At 40.1% G+C, this 22,962-nt stretch overlaps 1 protein-coding gene across 1 annotated transcript in view; it reads left to right on the forward strand.

Moving 5' to 3' along the window:
* The window catches only part of LOC103773831 (protein kinase C-binding protein NELL1), a gene marked incomplete at its 5' end in the record, with an annotated part of 67,899 nt that overhangs the window by 30,933 nt on the left and 14,004 nt on the right, over nucleotides 1-22,962 (forward strand). The window contains one exon of the mRNA XM_008941213.1: nucleotides 17,948-18,088. Coding sequence (XP_008939461.1) covers nucleotides 17,948-18,088 — 141 coding nt within the window. The remainder of the gene's footprint in view (nucleotides 1-17,947; nucleotides 18,089-22,962) is intronic.

Here is a 22,962-nt window from a genome sequence, read left to right on the forward strand (position 1 = left end):
GGTGAATGGTTTGATTTCCCTTTCCCCATCCCACTGGCTGAAGGCCTGTGCTGTCCCTGGGAGCAGGGGAAGGCTAACTGCCTCCCGGAGATGGGAAGGGCTGGCAAAAGTGTGCTGCTCTGAGAGGGGTGTGCTGCCTTCCCTTCCAGATGCAGGAGATGCTCTGTGCCGAGAGGCAGGTATCAACTATCCAATGAGGTAATTTAAACACTTCTTTAATACACCTTTGTAAATACATACTTTGGAACAAAAACAGATATGAGCAACCTGATCTAGTGTACAGGGTCAGGCTGAGCTGATTTTCCCATTGCAGCCCTCCTGGCACAGTGCTCTGTGTTGGGAGCTGGGGTGGTGTGGATGACACCCATGCTGTGAGCACCGCTGCGCAGAGCTCCCACGGCACCAAGGCTCTTTCTGCAGGGGGGGCAGGAGCTCAGGGGGAACACAACCAGGATAGCTGACCCAAACTGACCAAAGGGATAGTCCAGACCATATGACGTCTGCTCAACTATAAAGCTGGTACAAAGAAGGAGGAGAAGGGGGCTACTCCTTGGTCCTCCAGAGCAACTACTATGTGTTCTGGAGCCTGGTTCCCAGGAAGGGGCCCGACATCGCCTGCAGAGGGGAAGCAGGGAATAAATCTTGTTTTTTTTCTCTTTGCTTCTGCACACAGCATTGCTTGCCTTTGCTTTCCAATTAAACTGCCTTTGTTTTTACCCACAAGGGGTTTTGTCTCCGACTTATTTTCCTTTCCCCTTTTTCTCTGTGGAGGAGGGATGGGAAAGGGGGAGGGTGATAGAGTGGCTCGGTGGCCATCTCTTGCTCAGCCAGGGTTAACCCACCACATCTAGATACAAATGTCCCTGTCCATTGCAGGCAGGTTGGACTAGGTGACCTTTAAAGGTCCCTTTGTACCCCAAACATTCTATGATTCTATGATTTGATGTTAACCTGTGGAGACACTATTTACCAAGGGCAGAAGATAGTACTGAGGAGTTACTCTGATGGACATACCTGAGGACAGTCTCCAGCCTGATACTTGATATGTTTTTCCTTGTCTTCTCTGATGTTTGGCTCAGGATGTCCACGTCCCTTGACTGGTTTAATTGGAGAATACCTGAGTGATGTGCTTTAGCCTTGTCATTGTTCTCTGGTGGGCGCATCGCATACCCTTCCATGAGAAGTTGTCTACATTTCAAAAGTTGCTTTAGTGTTCATTTCCACCTTGCTTAATAACATATCAGTAACAGTAATGTAATGAGATGGGTTACTTCCAGTGACATATCGTAATGTAAAATTACAGTTTAGGTAATTATTTCTAAAATATTATGGGTAGCTACTAAGTAATGACTAAAGTGCTTTACACACACACACACATCAAAGCATTTCTTATTAGTGTTGCAGTGAAACAGTTTGACACAAGTTCCAGTACAACACAGCCAGGAGATGCTTTGATCTACATGCTGAACTGCTCCTTTGCAACAAACAGGACACGCTTTGATGTAGTAAAAAAAAAAAACAAAACAACAAAAAAAAAAAAGAAGCTTCATTCTAAGTTTTCCACCCTGGCTTTTTCTAAAATATATTTTTTATGTCATAAAATATTTGGAAGGTATTGCTCCATCTATGGGATCTTACCTCCTTCCTAAAAGTGCAGTCCGTGAAGCTCAAGAATGGCCCTATATATGGCCCACCTCAGGATAGGAATCACTTCAGGGGACACACAATACCTTTACAGTTGTTACACTAAGGTGAGAGCATAGCAGAGTTGAGATGAGAAGCTGAACTTTTTTTCACCATAGTATAGTCTACGGTATTGACGCAGACAGTGTTGGAGTCTTGAAAAACTCCTCTCTGGAAAATTGCACTTCACAAAGTAAATCTAATGTATGTGGTCAAGGACACTTTCTCTTTGTCCTTGCCTGCATAACTATATGCCATGAAATAGCTGCTGTAGATAGCTCCAGGGCTGGCAGTGATTGGTAAAGGGATTTCTTTGTATGATGTCTATATTTTAATGGAGGAAGCAATTTTTAAAGAAAAATTTTAAAATTAAAACTTAGAGTTAACCTGAAAAATAAATACATAAATATTCAGTTCTTCCCAGGAAGCCCAGTTCTTACCTCATGTCTTTCATATAATTCTGACGCCTTTAAAAGAGGTGCTTTTGACTAAAAGCAATATAAAAGAAGGTAAAAGTTCTAACTTTATGAAAGGTTATGAAATATGAAAGCCATTAAAGCAGTTCAGAAGATTCTAGTCCCATCTCAGAAATGGAGAAATGTCCTGAGTGCTTAGGCCAAAAACTCTGTTGCAGTGGTCATTGAAGAGAGCTGGAAGAAGGGATGAATGCTGACTGGCATATGCAGGGAGGCACAGAGCTCGTTCATGCCATTGCCAGCAGGGGGTGGGGGGATCCTTTGGCTTTGAAAGGGTAGGAACACTTTTCTGGAATAGTCAGAGCAACCAAAAAACAGCCAGCCTAGGACAAAGCTTCAAAGCATGTCCAGCAGAAAGGAAGCTGTTGTGTTGCTTGGTGTATTGGATACTTCCTTGTGCTGAGCCAGGCAGCTTTTAAACTTTTCTTTCTACTCTCACCTGAACTTTGTATTCAATACTAGGAAAAAAAAAGAAGAAAAAAAAAAAAGGAAAAAAAACAGACAAGGGGTTATTGGAAAATATATCTCCCTTAAAGCATTGTCAGAGGCACTGTTTTCTTATCTTTCAAACTGTTTCCTCCATCCAGTGTCTCCCGCTGGACCATTAAAGAGGCCAAACAGCCCCAGTAGCTTACTTGCCTACATGCCAGCCAAACAGCACTGCCCCAAAGATGATCTCTTCTAATTCCTCTTCAGCTGGCTGAGCAGATGAGCTCCTACAGGTCCTGTGGTGCTCTTCCTCATGGCTGATGTGGTCTGTTACAGTTATTGTTGCTGCTACTACAAAAGTGCATCATTGGACAGCATCATGTCTCAAGAGGGCACATCTAAAGAGGACTCTAGTGTCCACAAAGCATCAAGCAGAAGGAAAGGAGGAGGCTAAACCAGGCCTTTAAAATACCCATGGTGTCCAGGAAGGAGATGGCTGCCTGGAGAAAGTCAGTCAGAGGGAGACAGCCAACTCTGTAGGCAACCACAGGAGACCCAAAAGGAGGAATTTCCAAGACCAGGGCTATATTAACAGGAGCATAGGGAGGAGACTGAGGGTGGTGATGATGTCTCTTTACTCAGTACTCATGAGGCCACATCTGCCATATTTGCTCCCCCACCAAAAAAAACCCTAAACAAACCAAAAAATCAACAAACCCACCAAACCACAAGATAAACATCAGTAACCTGCAGCGTGACAAAGAAAAAGCCACCAGACTGGTCAGCACTGGAGCACTTGCCCTGTGCAGGGAGGCTGAGGAATGGGGCTTGTTCAGCCCAGAGAAGATGCAGCTTCATGGGAACCTAACAGCAGCCCACCAACACCTCCAGGAAGTTACTGAGAAGGAGGAGATGGGCTTCTTACAAGGATTCAGGGAGAGGAGAAAAAAAGACAACAGACAAATTGGAACAAGAGAGGTTCCAGCTTATTCACCATGGGGAAAAAGCCCAGGAAGGCTGTGCAGTCTCTGTCCTTGGAGGTCTTCAATACCTGTGTGGATGCAAGTCTCAGCACAGTGGTTTGCCCTCATAGTGGGCACTGTTGGGTGCAGCAGCTTGACTCCTCTGACACTTTAGCCAGCCGGAGTTAGTCTGAGGTTCTGGTGCATGATTTAGGTTTACAAACCCCTGCAGTACAGTTGTCACTGATTCCTTTTTGTGTGGATCCATACATTGCCAATTGGAATGGAGTTTGTCTTATCCTGTTTTAATGGGATAGATTATGGCTGTGTGCCTTTGGGGTAGTCAGCTAAACCTCTGGCCATAGTCAGTGGAGAGAAACAGGTTTTTCTAACACATGATGCATCTTCTTATAAGGAGGCATTTGAAGTAGGTTTTAAATGAATCGTGGCCTGAAAGCACCCAACTCTCCACTGATAATAAATGGAGACCCAATAACTGTCTGTAATATGCATACATCTAGACATTTAAAGCTAGGTGAGATCTGACCTAGAGATCTCATCCTCACTATAGAGCAAGGCTCCGCAGTATTTTTGCTTGAAGGGGTTTTGATGTCTTTTGTGGGAATCAGGATTGTGGTGGGGATATGTGATACAATTAGCCATCTACAGCTTACTCCAGTTGTACAGGATGAGCAACAGGCCATCATCACTTGTTGGAAACTCTTCAAGAAATTATTTCAAAAGTGAGAAGCACGTTTTCTTCTGTTGTAAATAGAGGACAGCAGATATGACCTTCTGCTCTTTTTCTTCTTTTCTTTTCCAAAGGCAAAAAGGGCCATGCATGCCATTTTGTGTCTGACTGCTAGCCAGTGGTACTCTAATAAACCAGCTAACTCTCAGTTTAGTGTTCACCTTCCCATAGGAAGGAAATGTCACTAAAAGGTAGGTAGCAGTGGACTATGTATGCAAGTGCTCCATTGTAAATCAAAGTCAGTGAAGAAGAAAGGACTGTAAATTTGGTTAATAAGACTGCCATGAGCTCCTTCTGAAATTCTGGTAGAACACAGAAAAGACAGACAGTCATGACATCCCAGATGCTGGTGTGATCCTGCCCTCACTCTGAGCACTGCCTCCCTCCCCTGTAGGCTGCTCTGCCCAACAAACATTTCCAGTCTGGCACAGGCAATAGTTTTTGTGAACTAGCAGCTGGTGACTTCATCCTCTGCCCTTGTATTTCTAATTCTCTAAGATAAAAGTTGAGATACACTTGTGAGATACACACAGGATTTTTTATGAAGCAAAGAATTTCCCAGAAACAAACACTTTTTGCTCAGTTATGCTGTTTTTTTTCTAGCTACACTTCAGAGAGGCAGAGCTGGCTAAAGTTGAAGAGGACTGTAAATACAGTCTCTAATTACTACAGTTCCTTCTTTTCTGCTACTAGCTTCCTCCTTTCACCTTTCTTGGTGTCCAGTATTCATCAATCCAGCAGGATGATCCTGCAGGAGTTTCTTGTTAAAATACAGCTGGGTGCTAATGGTTTAAACCAAATGAAGACAGCAGCTTAATGGCAGTAACACTTGATCAGCAGCTGAAGTGACCATACTGGATCCGATTATAAATTAGATGTATGTCTGGATGCATTTCTGAACCAGCTATGTGCAGGCTGTGATGTGGTCTGAATGGAAATTATTTTAATGACTGAAAATCCGTGAGGCCACAGGCTGAATTTTCATTTATTGAAAACTAAGGTAGTTTTACCAAGAAAATGTCCCTAGGAGCATGATAAATTAATTCCCATTAAGAAACAAAAAAGTAGTTATTTTAACTTTTATGTTAAAGGCAGTAACACTTGCATCTAAAAGACTGGGGAATTTTGGGGTGGTGTGTTATGTAAGTGAAGGATGATAAGGAAGGCATCTTTTTTATTGCATTTAGTAAATTAGAAAATAGTCTGTGGCATTTCTAAGTTGGCATGGGTTAGGAAGCAAATGGAAATACACACCTCACAATCTGCCTTTTTTTCTGCTGTATTTCACAATCAGTCTGTCTGTGAAAGCCTTTGTTTGGAAAGCCAGATAGTTTATATCCTGGTTTGGTGGTCCTGGGTTTCATGGCAGTGGCATGCCACGTGCTTTACTAGGATGTGGTGTTCATCTATTTTAGAGGTACCACTGGCATTAAGTCACTGTCAGGTACAAAGCATTTTTTTTTACTGACTCTCAGGTGATTTAAGTCTCACCTACTGTGACATATTAGGTGTTTTCTTGTGGCCGTAAGAATAATTTCCCCTGCCAGTTACATTTGGTGGCTTAGGTCGTATTTCCTACTGTGGAAAAGCTTCCCCTGGATCCCTTTTCTTGCTCGTGTCCTCTGGTGTTCATGGTTAACTGACTGCTGCTAACGTCCTTGTTTATGACACGAGTCACAGTTCCCATCTTGTCTGGAGCAGCTCACATCACCCAGTCTTTGAGCTGCATCTAATGTGTGTGATGGAAACTGTAGTCTTCATAGAAAGATTATGTGGCCCTAGAGTCATAAGGAACACAACTAGTGCAATTAATGCAAAAAATCTGAAGGAACAGTACACGTGCTGTTTTCAGTGATTTATTTTTTCAAAGGTCGTCATCCTCCTAAATGCATAAATATAAATAGGGCAGCTTTTTCTCAGCATCCAGGTTTTTTTAGGATTCTTGATGTTCTGATCTCCTGTGTGCCATAGATCAGACTTATTTCACTGATAATGAAGCTCTGAAACAGAAACTATGCATGCACATATATGCTTATATAAAAACTCTTTATAAAATGACAACTTTCTCTCTCTTCATTCATTCATCTGCATACTATATGAAGTATATACTGAAGAGCTACTAAAAGTTTCTGTAGTATAAAAAAAATTTGCTTAGAAATAAACAGAAATGCAGAGAAAATTTTCAGGAGCAAACATAGGGGCAAAAATAGCTCAGGTAGCTGCTGGTTCTAACCCTCAATTTACTCATCTAGCTAGAGTCACCCAATCTTTGCAACCGCCCCAAACCACCAAGCACTAACATTTAGATTATGTAGCTGTTTGAGACTCTACAAAGTTCAAAATGATCCTTTTAGTGCAATAAAATCTAGTTTTATGTGCCAGCTTTTGCAGATATGTTTTTGCAGAGGAGTTGTATAGTTTAGTGTATTGTAAGAGAGTAAATTACATTGTGTTATCCAACTAGTAAATTTAACTGCTGATAGGAACTCCTAACTTTTGAAATGCTGTTGAAAATCAGTTATGTTCAACCTCCATATAATAAAACTTAGTTTTCTTTAGTTAATTCAGTAAAATAGGGGACACAGAACCAATTTGGATTAATGTGGTTTTATTAACGAATGGAGGTCTTATTCCTGCAATAAGCAGTGGTGACTCTGTTTTCATCCTGAATAATCAGCCCTCTTTCAGATAACCAAATAAACCAAGTGGCATTTTATATTTTTACTTTTTAAAAAATAATATTGTCATATTACCTAATACTTAGGAAGTATTTTGACAACACAGGATGAAAGATGGCACAGAAGTGCAATGTATTTATTATTATTATTAACTTTTGATGAGTCCCCTGGCTTTTCTTTCAGGATTTTCTCCTTATTTCAGTTGCACATTTTTAATTGCTTAGTGAAATGATGTAGTAATATCTCAGAGTTGGTTTAATTGGAATTATTGATGTCTGAAGCAGCACCCAGGCTGGGAAAACTGGGGTCTGATCAAAGTCTGCAACTAATGGTTTAGTGAAGTTAAAAATCCAGTCTTAATTAAAAAAATGAAAGAGAGTGAGTGCTTTCAAAGTGCACATTTTATGCTAGGGAGACAGTCAGTACTTATTTATTTGGAAATACTCATTGCAGGATGTAAAAAGAAGGGTAATGGTGATGACTGAAGTTTTTAATCCTGAATATTTGTTGAACTTTTCACTTGGAAGTGTTACTGGATGCCACACTGTGCTTTCATACCTGCTGGAATATTTCATTCTCTTTAGTTATATTTAGAGTTGTGTGTAAGCTCATTTTAGGGTGGGTTTCAAGAGTTTTGAATCTTGTTTTTGGTTTTTTGTTTTGTAATAGAAACCAAGAATTGTGAATTTCTATAGGGGAGTTTTTTTTTTTAGCTTGATTGAAAGTGCATATAAATGTTAATAATTTTTAAATGTATTATACGGAACAATTAAGTTGAGCATTATTCTAATGTTGCTAAGTGACTCTAATTGCTAAGTGAAGCAAGAGTCTTGATTTCTCTTCTTGAAGAACCCTTTCCAGTCTTTTGTTATTTGGTGTGTATCTTTTGTGTAGGGTCTTTTCATTATCACAAATATCTGTATTCCAAGGTGGAGGGGAGTCTTTCACTGGGTGGGAGCAGTTGCTCTGGTGCAGTGTGTGGGAGACCCACCACCAAAGTCCTGCTCTTTATGGAACTGTGTGCAGCCATTCTCCAAAAGTATGCCTCTTGATCATTTGCACTGTATTGATCAGCGATCCTGAACCATTTTCTTCCCTAATTAAGGATGCAGAGAGCTTTACATTATTCTGCTTCTGATCTCAAGAGCTCTTTTTACACTGCTAGTGTGGGGATTTGCTTCCTTGGGAGAGTTTATTACCCTATGAATGGAATTGCTTTTCTGAAGCTGTTAATAACTTCAAGATTCAGAAAAAGTAATTGAGAATATTTCCCATTATTATTAAATTCTCAGGGGTGCTATAGGGTGTGCACACTATTATAATTTAAACCTGCAATTTGGCTTTGCTTCTTGTGCCCTTTGGCACAGAGCTAGACATGGGAGTTTTAAGGAGAACGGCCCAACACTCCCTCACTCCAGCTCCTGTGAGGAAAATGTGCTTTTTATCATTTTCTCATCAGCTGCTGCCTCCTGTTAGCAATGAAATCGTTTTGACAAGTGTTATTTTGTCTGAACTGTATTCGATTATGGAAAGGCTCAAACTAATCAAAAGAACTTCCTAACATTGAGGACTATTGGGCTGCAATATAATCTTCCCAATGAAGTGGAGGAGGACTCTTCATGTGGGTCATTTTAAAATTGGTTGAGGCAAATCACCAAAGAATGTCTAGTAGGGAGCATTTATTCTCTGTCACAGGATGTGCTAGATAAGATAATAGGCTATTTCTATGACTTTCTGAGGTTGAACTTTAGAATTTTGAGAGTGAGAGTGAGACAGAGCAATAGATGGTTGTGCATTGTACCTAAGGACTGTGCTGGAAGCAGGCTGCTGGCGTTGGGTAAGAATGCTGAGGCTCATCAGTGAAGCTTTGATACATAAAGCCCGTGTCGTCTGAGTGATTGTTCTTGTGCAATACACTGGATTGCAGACAATTGGTACGTTGGGTAGAGAAAGTTGTTTGTCAATGTCCTGCTTCATAAGAAGTTACATTCATCTTTTGCAGCTCTGATGAACCAATTTGCAGCCTGCATCTTTAGCAGTTTTTGTTGGAGTGAGCACTTTCTCTGAGACAGAATCACAGCTCAACAGCATGGCTGAGGTTGGAAGGAACCTCTGGATGTCATCTTTTCCAACCCTGCTGCTCAGGCAAGGTCACCTAGAGCCTGTTGTCCAAGAACAAGTCCAGATGGCTTTTGAATATAGCCAAGAATGGAGATTCCACAACCTCTCTGGGCAACCTGTGCCAGTGCTCAGTCACCCTCCTACTGAAAAAGCATTTCCTGATGTCCAGACAGGCCCTCCTGTGTTTCAGCTTGTGCCTGTTGCCTCTGGTCCCGTCACTGGGCACCACTGACAAAAGCCTGGCCCTGTCCTCTCTGCACCTCCCCTTTCAGCATTTCTATGCCTTGGTCAGATCCCCCCTGAGTCTTCTCCTCTCTAGGCTAAACAGCCCAGCTCTCTCAGCCTTTCCTCATGCATGACAGCTCCAACCCTTACTCATCCTTGTGGCCTTCTGTTGAGCTCGCTTCAGTGTGCCCGTGTTTCTCTTGTCCTGGGGAGGCCAGCACTCCAGGTGTGGCCCCACCAGTGTGGAGCAGAGGGGAAGGGTCACCTCCCTGGACCTGCTGGCAATCCTTTGCCTAATGCAGCCAAAGATACTATGTGCCTTCTTTGCAGCAGGGCTGCCTTCCTGGCTCACATTCAGCTTGGTGTCCACCAGGACCCTCAGGTCCTGTTGTGCAGAGCTGCTTTCCAGCTGGTTGGCTCCCATCAACTATTTTCCTTTAGCATATAATTCCCATTAGGTAATCCTCAGATTTTATGATCTTGACAAAGAATGTGCAACTCTTTAATTGCAGCCTGCCAAAATCAACTGTCAGAATGACTTTTTTTATTCTGGTTAATATATTAATCTGTTAATCGGATGTTTAATGTGTTTTCCCACACAGATTTTTCTGAAATGTAATTCTGCAATCTGTAATATGTTCTTAGCCCAGTCTTCCCAGTCATCATAAATCCAGTGCATCTGAATTTACACCAGTTGCGCTCTGAACGGGCTTAAAGCAGCTTTGTGCACAAAAATACTGTGCTTTTAAGGATGGATTTAAACTTCTTTTTCTTTTTTTAAAATCTATATAATCCTAGCTGTGTAGAAGTATACCTGTGTGTGCTGAGGGCTTCATTGATTACAGTCTATCGACATGATAGACCTCTCCTGTTGAAGCTGCTCTCATTTCGGTCTAGTATGTATATCTCATATTCTGAATAGCTGCTCATGTATCATGCAGGTACAACTCCAGTATCACAGTTTAAGTGAATTAGTAATCAGGAATGAAGATACTGAATATTCTTCAAAAACAAAGCCTATGTTCTTGAGTCATGAGGGTGAGTAAAGGTTGGCCTTGCCTCTACTTGGTTATTTGAGAACATCTTTATAGGAAATAGAAAAATGGTGACCTAAATGACAGGACAGTGGACTGCAGTTACACAATTCAGGAGCTTCTCACATGTTTGCTTTGGACAACTTTGGACTTCATCTCTCTGCCTTAGTTAAGTCACCTGTAAATTCCACATGGTATTGCTCTATTCTACTGCAGAAAATGATAAAAACTAATTAAATACTACTTTCCTAGTGGTCTGCAGTTGAGTTTCTGTACAGAAATGCTACCAGATTGATTTGTGTGAGTAACCTGAGCCCTATTTCTACCTGTTTCTACCCAATTAGGTAGAAAAATAATAAATCCGGGGTCCTGACAAAGTGCCCTGGTACATTTAAGAGGAGCATAATGTCAAGAGAGTATGAGAGGAGCATTCGTGGAGAACTGTGGATATTGCCAACAAGCAGAGGATGCTAGTAGGCAATGAGCTAAATTTTTGTCCTGAAGTTTTTTTTGTTTTTTTGTTTTTTTGTTTTTTTTTAATTTTTATCATTAGTGGAGCAATGGTTGGAGTTTACAAGTAGACTATTTTGAACTATGTGTTCCCCATCTCTCCCTTCAAGCCATGATCTTGTCTTCTGAGATGTGGGAAGAGCCCAGGTACGCAATAACCATTGGGCTGATGACACTGCTGTCTTCAGGGAGATGTCATTTGAGAGACATGTTCACCATAGGCCTCAAATGTTACAGAAAGTCTCTGCCTCACTTGGAAAATGAGCTTATTAATTGTGAAGACAGTTTGTTTCTGACCTGAGAATGATAATTAAAATCCTGTTTGCAACAGGAACTCAGGTGCAATACTAAACGTGAAATAGTTCTTCACCCTGCTCAGTATATTCCTGCCATACTTTCACTGAATGGTCTAGCTGCAATTCTTATTTCCTACATCACCCAGCAATCCGTTAATGATGAGAATAAAACCTTCTTATTTCAGTTCCAGTATTATGAAGCAACATTTATTTGGACCATCCAGGACCTTTAGGTTGCATAGTCAAGTGTGCTTCATATTCAGTATACAAATAGATGGGTATGAGGATGTGAGAGAGATGTGCACTAAACTGAAAAAGACATCATCTTGGAGTGTATATTAAAAATGAATTTCAGTAAATTAGATGTTATATATTAAAAGAATTAAAAATTTCTGTTACAAACTAGTCCGTGTTAGTATTCTGATACCAATTTAATTCCATTTATAACCATTAAACTCATCATTATAAATCTGCACAAGTTTCAGATGATTAAAAATCTTGATAGCACCAATCCAGAATTAGACAATAAAGGATATTACAGCTGTTCTTTAATTGTAATGAGTGGTGGGCACACCTTTCATCCCTGAAAGCCATTTAGTACAATTAAACTGTTGCGTGGGTTTGATTATTCATGAATTTGAGTTGTATTCACTATCTCAACAAATTTAAAGTTTTATGGTTTACTGCTGTGTCCTCAAAATAGAAAAATGGACCCAAGCCTGTACCATTTATTCAGGCAAGACTGTTCCTGCCTGAGAAGGAACTGCAAAGGCCAATATAAATGTAATGCAATTAAAACCAGTCTGTGAAAACAGCCATGACTGCTGAGGAGAAAGGGAGAAGTAGGTTATTTGGTACTGATTGTTTGCCCAAAATCTCCCAATGAGTTAAAGCGAAAGTAATTAAAAAAGAGGCTAAATGTCAGTGAAAAATTTCCTGATGAAGTATTCTGAAGCCTGCTACTGTCTGCAGTCACAGAGAGGGGGAATCTTTATAACTTGAGACACTTAAATCTATGCGACAAGAAATTGATGATTAAAAATGTCAATAGATATGGCTCAGACAGATGTTTTTCCTGCCCTCCCTGATACTTAGTACCTCTGCAGTCTTACGGATGAACTGGCCCCACAAGGTTGAGTGACAGCACGAGTCCTCATTCAAATCTAGCAAAATTACAGTTCTCTGTGTTGTTGTAGTTACCATTTGTTTAGTAGTGAAATTGCTGTACCAGTCCTGTGTGGTTGATATTCCAGGCAGGCTGGGCTGTTTGCACTTGGAAAATCTGGCAGACTTTTAGGGTGGCCACAGTCAATGTTCTTCTGCTTTGTATTGCATGTGTTTAAGAATAAATGCAGGCCCTTCTTGATAAGTGTTAATGGGCTGTCAAAGCTAACGTTGAGATGTAATAGTATAGTCAATATAAGAGTTAACAGTAAAGGATGAAATTCAGCTTTTATGTAAGTTTATGTAAAACAGCAGAATTATTATTTGCTTACATCAACTGAATTTGGCATAAAGGTAGGCAGGTGGGAGATTTTTTTTGGAGGCACAGTTTTTCATCTCTGCTCATCCAAAACAGTTGCCTTTGCTTTCAGGGTTTGTTTGAAGTAGTGAAATGACTCCTTTGCAGAGGGAAGCTGTTTGCACAGTGCTGTCAGTGACATCCCTTTCTTGCTGTCTCTGTGCCGTGGAAGTGCGGCTTATACCAGAGTAGGAGATGAGAAGAGGCTGTATTTTACATAGAACTTACACCTCAGGTTGATGGGTGAAGTTTCTCTGGTGTTTTTTAGTATCGAAGAAATGTACTCCGAGGTGGACAACAAGGCTGTAATGCTCTGGGACTAACAGAGTTAACTGTCAAAGTGCAGTTTTAATTCAGGAAGCTTGAAACCTGTGTGATCCTCTCTTGTTAGTACCTGCTTTTCCTGCTTATAGGTCTCAATCAACAGAGAGCTAAAGATAAGGATCTTACATTTTTTGCATGAGGAAGAACATTGTAAGAGTTTGATGAGCAGACACTTTTATTATAAAACTCTTTTGTGCCATGGAAACTGTGGATTGCTAGCTGTTATATGACACTGAACAGTCTTCCTTTCAGTACTAGCAAACAGTGACTTACATGTGATGAGGCATTAGAAAAGACTGAATTATTTTAATTTTACTTTTTCACTGGTTTCTGAAGCCATTGTGTTTTATTTGGAAGGAAATTATCCTATTTATCTTGCCTACATAAATACCTTTATGAATAATGCAATAAGCTGGGATGCTAAAAGTAAAAACTACAGACCTCTCCTTAAAGGACAGGATTAACATCCTGCAAGAGCTTACTCAAAACCAACTGGTGCCTTTGTTGTACACTACAAATCTGTGCCATTTCTGCAAGGCCATTATGGTGGACTGTTGCCAAATCCATTAATGATGATGTACTAATGACAGATAAATAACCGAGAGGGGTACAAGCAGGCCGTGCCTGCAGGGAAAACAGCAGGAATGGCCTGTACAGGATCTCCTTGTACATGGACATTGTAAGAGGGCTTGAATGAAAAAAACTGCAAAAATAGTTCCACGGGGGTAAGAGCAGCAATGTTTTATGTTGAACTACAGCTAGCAATGAAAAATTTTACACTTAAGGCAAAGGTAGTGCAGATATTTAGCTGAAGACAACAGAGGTAAATTGTGGTTATGGAAAATTTTCAGTTCCCCAGGAAATACTAAATTAGCTGTTTCTTACAAGTGTTTTGTTTTAGACTAGCTATTAACACAGATATACAGGAAGCCCATACAAATTTGTGAGTTGGTGAGTTTGTTTTACTGACTTCTGTAAGTGTGGGTTAGCCATGTGGGATGACAAGGTGAAGTGTGTGTGTGAAGACCCAGGCTCCTCCAGCCACGGTGGGCTGCTGTCAGAAGGCAGAGCCTGGACCCTGAGAGCCCTGTGCTCACTCTGCTGCCAGGAGCACCACGGGCAGGCAAGACCCCAAGCGTGGGAGCACAGCCAAAAAACATCCACCCATTGTTTCCTCTGGCCTATATCACTACAGAGTTTCTGAACAGGTTTTTCTGTGCTCCTTTGAAGAATGATTCTATTTTTTTCTACTCTTTTCGCTCTCAGGTCAGAGGTATACACTTTCATTTCATCCTAACATAAGTTTATGGAGAAAGTATAGATAATGTATTCTGGTAAGCATCTGCACACCTAAAACACCCCCCCCCCAAAAAAAAAAATAGTGCATATAGAGCTCAAATTCTACAGCAAACCCCAAACCTAGACTTGCATAGAAACATATTCATCCTGGACAACTGTGCTAATACAGTGATAAGTTCTAAAAATGGAAAAGCAAAGATGAAGAAAAGTGAAATGATTCTAATTCCCTGAACTCACCATTATGTACAGCAACATCTTCCTATGCAGAAAAAATCCTCAAAAAAAGTGTTTTCAAAAGCCATAGTACATCCAGATGGAAATGATCTATTAAGTGAACTAATGTCACAGTATATGACATACAATTTTATAAAGCTGTTGTTTGCAGTTCCATCTTGGTATTAGAAGTATCTTCAATCATTCTGAGCTTCTAAAACAAATCCATAATATTTTCCTATACCTGCATAGATATATTTATACATACGGTACAAATAATGCATAGGATCACAGGAGAAACTCACAGACCTAATAATGATATTTTCGCTTCTTTTAGACTTTATGTGCATTGTTTTAAGCATGCAAATAAGAAACTGCAATGTATTAGACAAATGGAGAAGCAGTTAGCAGTTTTCCCTGTCTATACCACTCTTCATGCATATTGTATTCCATGGTGCTGCTAACAACCTGTTGCCAAAGGCATACTAACTGGCTCCAGGGGCAGGGGCAGGGGTTGCTTCACTATTCTGGGCTCAAGTTGCACCAGGGCAGGTTTAGATTGGATATTCAGGAGATTTTCTTTACTGAAAAAGTGGTGAGGCATTGGAACAGGCTGCCCAGGGAGGTGGTGGAATCCCCATCACTGGAGGGGTTCAAAAAGCATGTAATGTGGCACTTGGGGACATGGTTTAGAGGTCATGGTAGTGTTTGGGTGATGGTTTGACTTGATGATCTTAGAGGTATTTTCCAACCTTAATGATCCCATGATTCTCATCCCTGCACCACCAACCCCAGGCCATCTCCAGCATGCAGGCTGGGCTGGGAGCCTGGAGGAGTGCTGAGTTTAACCTGGAGAGGAGCAGGCACCTTGTGTGAGCTGGAAATGAGTCTGGGAGAGGAGAGAGAGTGGAGGGGAGCAGGACTGAAGGATTTTTTTACAAGTTGCTTCTGTATCAATGTTGTCTTCAGTGGCACATTTTCCCAAAGCACCCAACATGGCACCTCCTTTTCCCTGGCATGGGTAGGGTAGGGCTGGTGTAACTCTGCTGGTTAAAGGAGGGGATCAAGGAAGTAGAGGAAGAACCTAGACAACTGAAAATGAGTCCCATTTTCCCAGCTCTTCTGATTTAAGAAATTGGTTTGTGTCTCCCTAAGCATCAGTGGACAAAAGCTGTAGACAGGTATGGCACTGCCACAACAAAGCCATCTAGCCTTGGAATAGTTCTATGTATTATTTTACTTTTCTCACATAATCTACAGAGACTGATACACTGACACTCCTCTTCTTCCATCAAGTAATCTGCAGCTTAGTTTTGCTATCCTGGCCGACAGGTTTTCTGAAAAGTAATCTACCAGTCAGTGTCCTACGCCATGAGCCAAGATAAATACGCTTTCAAAAGGGTTCAAGATTAGAAAGGAACTTCAGGAAAACTCTATTGATTTTTGTAAATTAAAAATGTAAAATTGAATGGGTAGAGGTCCAGTATAGGAGTGACCTAAGGAAGCAGTCTTTAAACAGGAACATTCTCTGATTCAGCACTGGGAAAGAGGAAAGCAAGAAGAAGGATTCATTTGCAGCTGACCTGCAATAGCAAAGTCGTTCACTTCCCAAATAGGATTAAACTTGTTCCGTCAGCCATGACATGTGAAAAGATCATGGTTATAAATTCCATTTGCTGTAATGAATTGAAACTGTCTGAGTTTGCAAGCAGCACTCATTGTTGATGGACAGCTAGATTTGTGCAGTGTTTTAACACTGAAATTAGCTTCTAGAAAATAAAAAGTACACAAAAGGTGGCAGCAGTGACAGATTTTAAACCCTGAAAAAAAATGGACTTTATTGTTAGATGGAAGTTGAATAAAGCTAGGAAAAAAATAGTGCTTGTAACCCTGTTATGTAGATAACTTGCTTCATTCTTGAGTGAGGGTGAACACAAAAACTGGAAGAAGGCATTTGTTGAGGTTTGTCAGCCATATTGCAACAAATATGTATTGTTACTTAAATGAGGAAAAATTGAGCTTTTCTAGGGTATTGCTTGTAAAATTTAAGAAAATGGAATTGTATTGAAGGATATTTCAGTCAAATCAATTTCAACGTACATCAGCATGACTCCAGTGCAGTCCATGAAACCATATTGATGTGTGTATTTTGTTACTCAATAACCTTAACTCAGTCTTGCATCAGGATCATGAGATGTTTGTACTTTGCTTGCAGAACTAAGTGGTTTCAGGACTTATTTTCCCAAATTTGTGTTTGGTGTACAGAATTTGATGCATAATTTAAATGTGCTGATTGCAAAGGAAGAGATCTCGATGGATGAAAATGGCTAGTATTTGTGGATAACTTGAGATATGTTTTAATTGATAAGGTACCCAGCTAAAAACTGTCTAAGATTTAAAAAAAAAAAAAAAGCTTGAGCTTAATAGAGAAATGAAAATATAATAGCTTCTTAAATTACCGCAAGGTTAACATATAATTAATTTGCTAATTTTAATTACAGCCCTACAAAATGTGCTGAAAAATGCTCAAAGGGGAGAAGCAGCCAGGTGCCAGCCGTGATTAACCAAGGTTACTAGCAATTAAGAGGTCTCTATTAACCATGTTAGAGAAATTTTAAAAACTCCTTTATAAAAACAGCACATTTATTGAAACTCAGCAGGGTTTTCATCTTGCTGTGCCTTTCCATTGCTGCAGACTTGCTGTCATCTGCCTCACCCCTTTGCAGCTAAATGTTTTATTGCAGCTGATCCATGGGCCACTTTTTCTGTTTGTCACGTGCTGTTACACGTGTAGGAGGTATTTATTTTGGTCGTTCAAACAAAAGAGATTATGTATTGTTTGCAAAGTGCTCTAAGCACCTTAAGTGCCAGATAGCTGCCAATATCGCAGCTGAACACAAAACCTGAAGAAAACACTCTCTCTTTCCAAGGTGTCCTGGGACATGCAGTTTGTAAAGCAGGATCATTGCTGAAACTGCCTGGTCAGTGGAGAACCTGCTCGGCCATGCCTCGTGTGCAGAAACAAATGAAACTTCTGACTTAAACCCAAACAAAGAACAAAAGAATCTGCATGCTTGCTTTGCATTTTGAACAAATCGTGCTGTAAACAAATGTCTTACATGTATAAAATTCCATGATGTATTATGTTCTTTTTTATTGTTGTTATGCGAGTTATGTTTTAAGTGTGTGTTGTTTGGAATGGTAATAAACCTTGATCCATCTATTAAAGGAAGATTTAAAAAAAAAAAAAAAAAAAAAAAAAAAACCCCACCAAACAAAACCAACCCCAAAAATAAACCAAAAAAACAACCAAACAACTAAAACCCTCAAAAAACCACCACCAACAACAAAAAATAACAAACCTAAAGCATTGATGTCAAAGGAAATTAATTTCCTGGCTGGCTTGTGTTTTTCTCTGAGGCAGATATTGATGAGTGTGCAGAGGGGATCATTGAGTGTCACAACCATTCACGCTGTGTTAACCTCCCAGGGTGGTACCACTGTGAGTGCAGAAGCGGTTTCCATGACAATGGAAGCTATTCTCTTTCCGGGGAGTCCTGTGTTGGTAAGCAATGATCAGCATAGTGCTTCTTCTTTTTTTTTCCTTCTGCATGGTGTTACAGTGTGACTCTGGAGACCCTGTCCTGAGCAGCTGCTGTGTTTCAGGCTGAAATGAGAAGGCAGGCGAGCGTGCCTGAGCCCCAGCAGCCCTGGCCACGTGGCGTGGGCGCCGGCTCAAGGCGTGACAGTTTCAAACGGTTACTGCAGGAGGGAGGCAGCTGGAGAGCCAAAGTGTGACTTACTGATGCTTTGCCATTTATCTTACTAAGTTGCTGTAAAGCCTGCAGTAGAAGTAGGCTTTCTTCCCAAAAGGGGAAGAGTTGGTTTTTCACTTTCAGATTTCAGCAGAGCAGCGTGGGAGCGCATTGGGGTGTGTCCGTGTTGTGTTGCTTTGTTTGTTTCCCATTATTTGGCATCTTCATAATGTTATTTTTAGAGTCATGCTAATAGAATCAAGATTTTTGTGCACCATATTTGCAAAATAAGTTCCTAGGAGCATGAACGGAGAGGAATTTTTAAGGGTGTGGAGGAGTTTGTTGGTTGTTTCTATGGGAGGACAAAGGATGAGGCTCCATGAGTGGCTAATGTTGGTTCTGGCAATCTGAGTGCCCTTGACTGGCCATGAGACTTTGTGTGCCACTGCAGCAAGTAAGCAGGAATAAAATCATAGTGAAGATGGCAGTTGTGGCTAACCTCTGTCATATAGTTACTCCACCTTTTATTCTCAGAAGCCTTATATGTAATTTCTATGATATTTTATCAAATTAGTTTAAAATTAGAAAGGATCCCATTTTAACCTCTGTAGAGATACTTATCAGCTTCTCATAGTTTTGTGTACAGATCAGTTTCTTATAGTTTTGTGTCTTTTCTTTGGAATTGGAATTTCAATTACTTCACCTCTTCTCAGTTCTATGAATAGTCTGTAAAAGCTTTTCTGCTGCTTCTGTGGAAACTTTTCTTTAAACACTGTAGATTTCATTTGTCATGCCCATAAGTTCAAAGGACTCTTTCTAAGAATTGAAGTACACAATTAAAGTAAAAGTTAAAATAAAACTTTGTAACAAAATTACATAAATTTACTTGTAACAAACATTCCCATCTTTCACATTTCAGAAGCCCTTGGGTTAAGATAGCATTGTAATTTAAAGATGCAGAGAAACAATAATTATTTTCAAACCAAATTTCTGTGGGTTGTCCAGCTACATTAGCCTTACATACATTGTCCTAAGCTATCAGGGAGCTCAAAATCATAGCAGTGAATTTCACTGTGTGAAAAATGGCAAATGTTACAGCCTTTTGTGACTTAATAGATAAAATACCATGTCAAAGTTATGTATTTTTAAACAGATTCTCAAATATGAAGAGTTCTCCTCTGCTTTATTTAAATACTGTAAATGAGTGATGGACAGAGCCATGCTGAAAATACTCGCTTTATGAACAGTCAAAGCAACGTGCCTGAACCTTCAGAAAGCCCTGAGGCAGTTGAGGGTGAGGGGCAGTTGTAGCATTGGTGGTGCCCAGCTGTGCTGCTGAGTGGAGCCCCCTCCCCTCTCAGGCTGCTTCGGGGCAAGGGAGAGCTGAGGCTCAGGGAGGCATCTTCCCAAGGGAAGGTGGACACACAGACCCTGTGGAAAATCTTGGTGAAAATAAACTGCTCTTGTTTTTACCTGTGCAGCATGCTGGAAGTCATGAGGGTGAGATGCTCATCTCGCCATATGCAAGTTGTAAATAGAATGTGAAATTAGTGGGGTTATTTTAACTAAATAGCTTTTCAGAACCATTTGCTGCAGGGTACCAGTGAGGAAGAGAATAAACCAGTTCATTTTATTTCATTATACTGGTTAACCAATTAAAAATGAATTCAAAGATTCTGCTAACCTGTATTGACAAGGAAATTTTGAACCCTTATGTTTAAAGTGCAGCTAAGAAGTAGTTAAAAGATAGAAAACACTACATACCCTAGCTAACACTTGGTTTCTTGAACTCTGACTTTCATCATGTTACAGAGCTTGTTTGCGTGGTGGAGTATTTAGAGTCAGGGTCAGAGTCATTCACTCTATTTCAGAAAAATGAGGATTCATCTGCATAGCAACTGCATTTTGTCCTGGCATATTTTAGACTATATACTGGAATCCTAGTGTGTACCTGAGGTGGATTTGGGCCATTACCCCTCAGTGTGTTTTGAAATGTTTCGTCTTTGTCCCTGAAGGACGAAACTTGGAGAACAATAAATAGGCTAAGAACATAAGTGAAAAAAGGTTAAGCCCTCCCCCACAAAATAATAAAAGTAATAATAATAACGTATGAAAATCATAAGGCAGTGGGAGGGAGCACTCAGCTCTGACAGATTGCCCAAAGCCCAGGCAGCCGGCTGCTTTTGCTGGAAGCTTTTGTGGATCTCTTGGTTAACCCCCTTTTCCCCCTCTATATGTAGGTGGTCTTGGAGCTGAGTCATTGCTTGCAGTGTCTCTGCAGTGCTTGCAGAACACTTGAAAAAAATAGCATCTATTTTGGAAGTATTGTCATACCTCAGTGCTTCTAAAAGCTTTATTTTCATTGACTAGGAGAAAACAGTGGAGTTTGTCACCTGGCAAGGGACAGATGTGTAAATCAATGGATGTGGCAGGGAAGGTCATAATATTGCACCAGAGCTCGGGTAATAAGGATGTACGGCTTAGCCAGGCCACTTCAAGCTAGGGAAAGTTCTTTTATTGCTCAAAATATCAACTGTAGGCAGCTCTGGAAAGGGGATATATTTCTGTGGCCATGCTTTTATAAAAGTTGTCAGCTTCATAAGGTAATGGTGAGCAGGCTCAAATTAAGAGAATGTAATCTAATTTCCAGTGGTAGCATTTTTATGAGGCACTGGCCTTTCACAACATGTTATTAAGAATACTGCTTGCAGACAAAAGGCAATTGCTATACTAACTTGCTACCAAAGTTTGCTTGGCAATTAAAACACATAGACTGCAGTTGCTGGGTTGTTTTGTTTCGTATTGGTTTTTTTTTAGTAGGAGCTTTGCTACGCTTTGAGGTAAACAAACAAAAATATTTTATAGATAACTATGAGTTGTCATATGATATATATCCCAACATTAACTACTGTCTACTGATGCCATATGGAAGCAACTGGCATGCATTGTTTTTTCCCTGCACTAAGTACCTGTTGCCAAATACTGCTACCTTATAAGGTAGTCATTGAATAAACCCTCACCACTCAATTTTCAGTGATAACCTTTAGGGTTATTTTGACCCCTTCTTGCATCAAACAAAGCTAGACCCATCTGTTGAAAATCTTCCACTGTACCTGGGAATAGCTTTTCTATCTTTAGAGAAGTGGTAGGTAGACAGAAAGGTTTGTGTATGGTGCAGAGTATCCAAGACCAACTCTAGAACCTGCTGGTTTACGACTTTCTTCTGTTCTGTTCATAGCATTTCTTAAAGCTCATAATATCAGAGTCTATGTCCATGGATTTTATCCTGCAAAATACAAATTACTTACTTTCCATTTAGTAAATTCTGATTCTTGTATTCTGAGAGAAAGTTGTGTTACATGTCTTCAAGGTTATTGTGTTGAGTCATTTCTGTATTTCTAGAAAGCATTAGCAAATCATAGATGCAGAATCTAATTTACCACACAATGTTCTTTAATAGCCTGTTATGTGTCTATAGAATAAAAGTTCTGTCATAAATTATTTTCTAACTAAAAATGAATTTTTGTGATTTTTTTTTTTCAAAGAGGAGTCCAAATCACTTTGATTTAGAAAGAAGGCAAATACATTAAGTGACAAGTTGCCTGTGAAGAATGGTATGTCAAAACAGTGTTTAGTTAACTTGTACACACACATTGGTTGGGGAGCCTAGCATACATTTTTCATGTTAACATCATACTGTAATGGTTTAATGTACCATAACAGTTAAAATTAGCACATTAGTAGGGTTCTTTCTCCTGCAACAGCTAATCATGATATTACAGAGCACCACACTGCATGACTTGCTTGCACACATTTATTAAGGTGCTGCAGAGAAGTCATACCATTAAAACCTGAATAGCCTTGAAAAGTAAGAAATGAAATCTCTATGGATTGGTTTAAAATTTTAGTGAGAGCAAGTTAATGAACTTGTGTTGATATGTACAGTCATGCTTGTCTTCTGCCCCATTCAGATACAGTGGCCATGGGACCTCACGTCATGTCTGAGGTAAATTACTTCTCGTTACAGCCACAAAGAATAGGGAAGGAAATTGCATCTCAGGGGATTATTCTATTCCATTTTTATTCCAATTTCTAGTCTCCCACGTTACCAAGTTATCTTTATGTACTTTGACAGTATACTGGGAAACGAGCATATCTTGGGTGGTTTGTTTTCTTCCTTTTCCCAGCCACAAAATGTGGTGAGTTGCATAGTGTCTAAAACACATATCATCAGGTACTTGCTGCTGTTCACGTGTTTGAAGAAGCCCAGATTAGGAGTGTTTGTAAAGTGAAGAGCTTGCTCTGTTTTGTGATAGTCCTGTGAAGTGTTGGAGCTGGCATGTCTCAGCAACAGTCACTTTGCTGTTGGCTGTACATTGTTGATAGAACATAAGTCTGGCATTACAAGCAAGTTTCTGATTATGGTCATTCCCACTGTGTCCTCACTGTTCTTTGAAAAGGAACTGTGTGGAGGGGCAAGTAAAGCTCTGCTAATTTTACTTGGCTTAATTAGTAGTCTGCCACAGATTATCTAAATATAATAGCATATAATAAAATAAAATAGCAAAATCCTATTCCAGGTGTGAAAATGAGGTAGTTTTCAGAGGTTGACAGGATACATGAAAGAACTAATTTCCCCAAAAGTCAAGACAGGCATCTTGTTTTTGTGTTCTGTATAGGGAAA

Source organism: Merops nubicus, unplaced genomic scaffold (genome assembly GCF_000691845.1).
Source record: "Merops nubicus isolate BGI_N331 unplaced genomic scaffold, ASM69184v1 scaffold10330, whole genome shotgun sequence".
Taxonomy (NCBI): domain Eukaryota; kingdom Metazoa; phylum Chordata; class Aves; order Coraciiformes; family Meropidae; genus Merops; species Merops nubicus.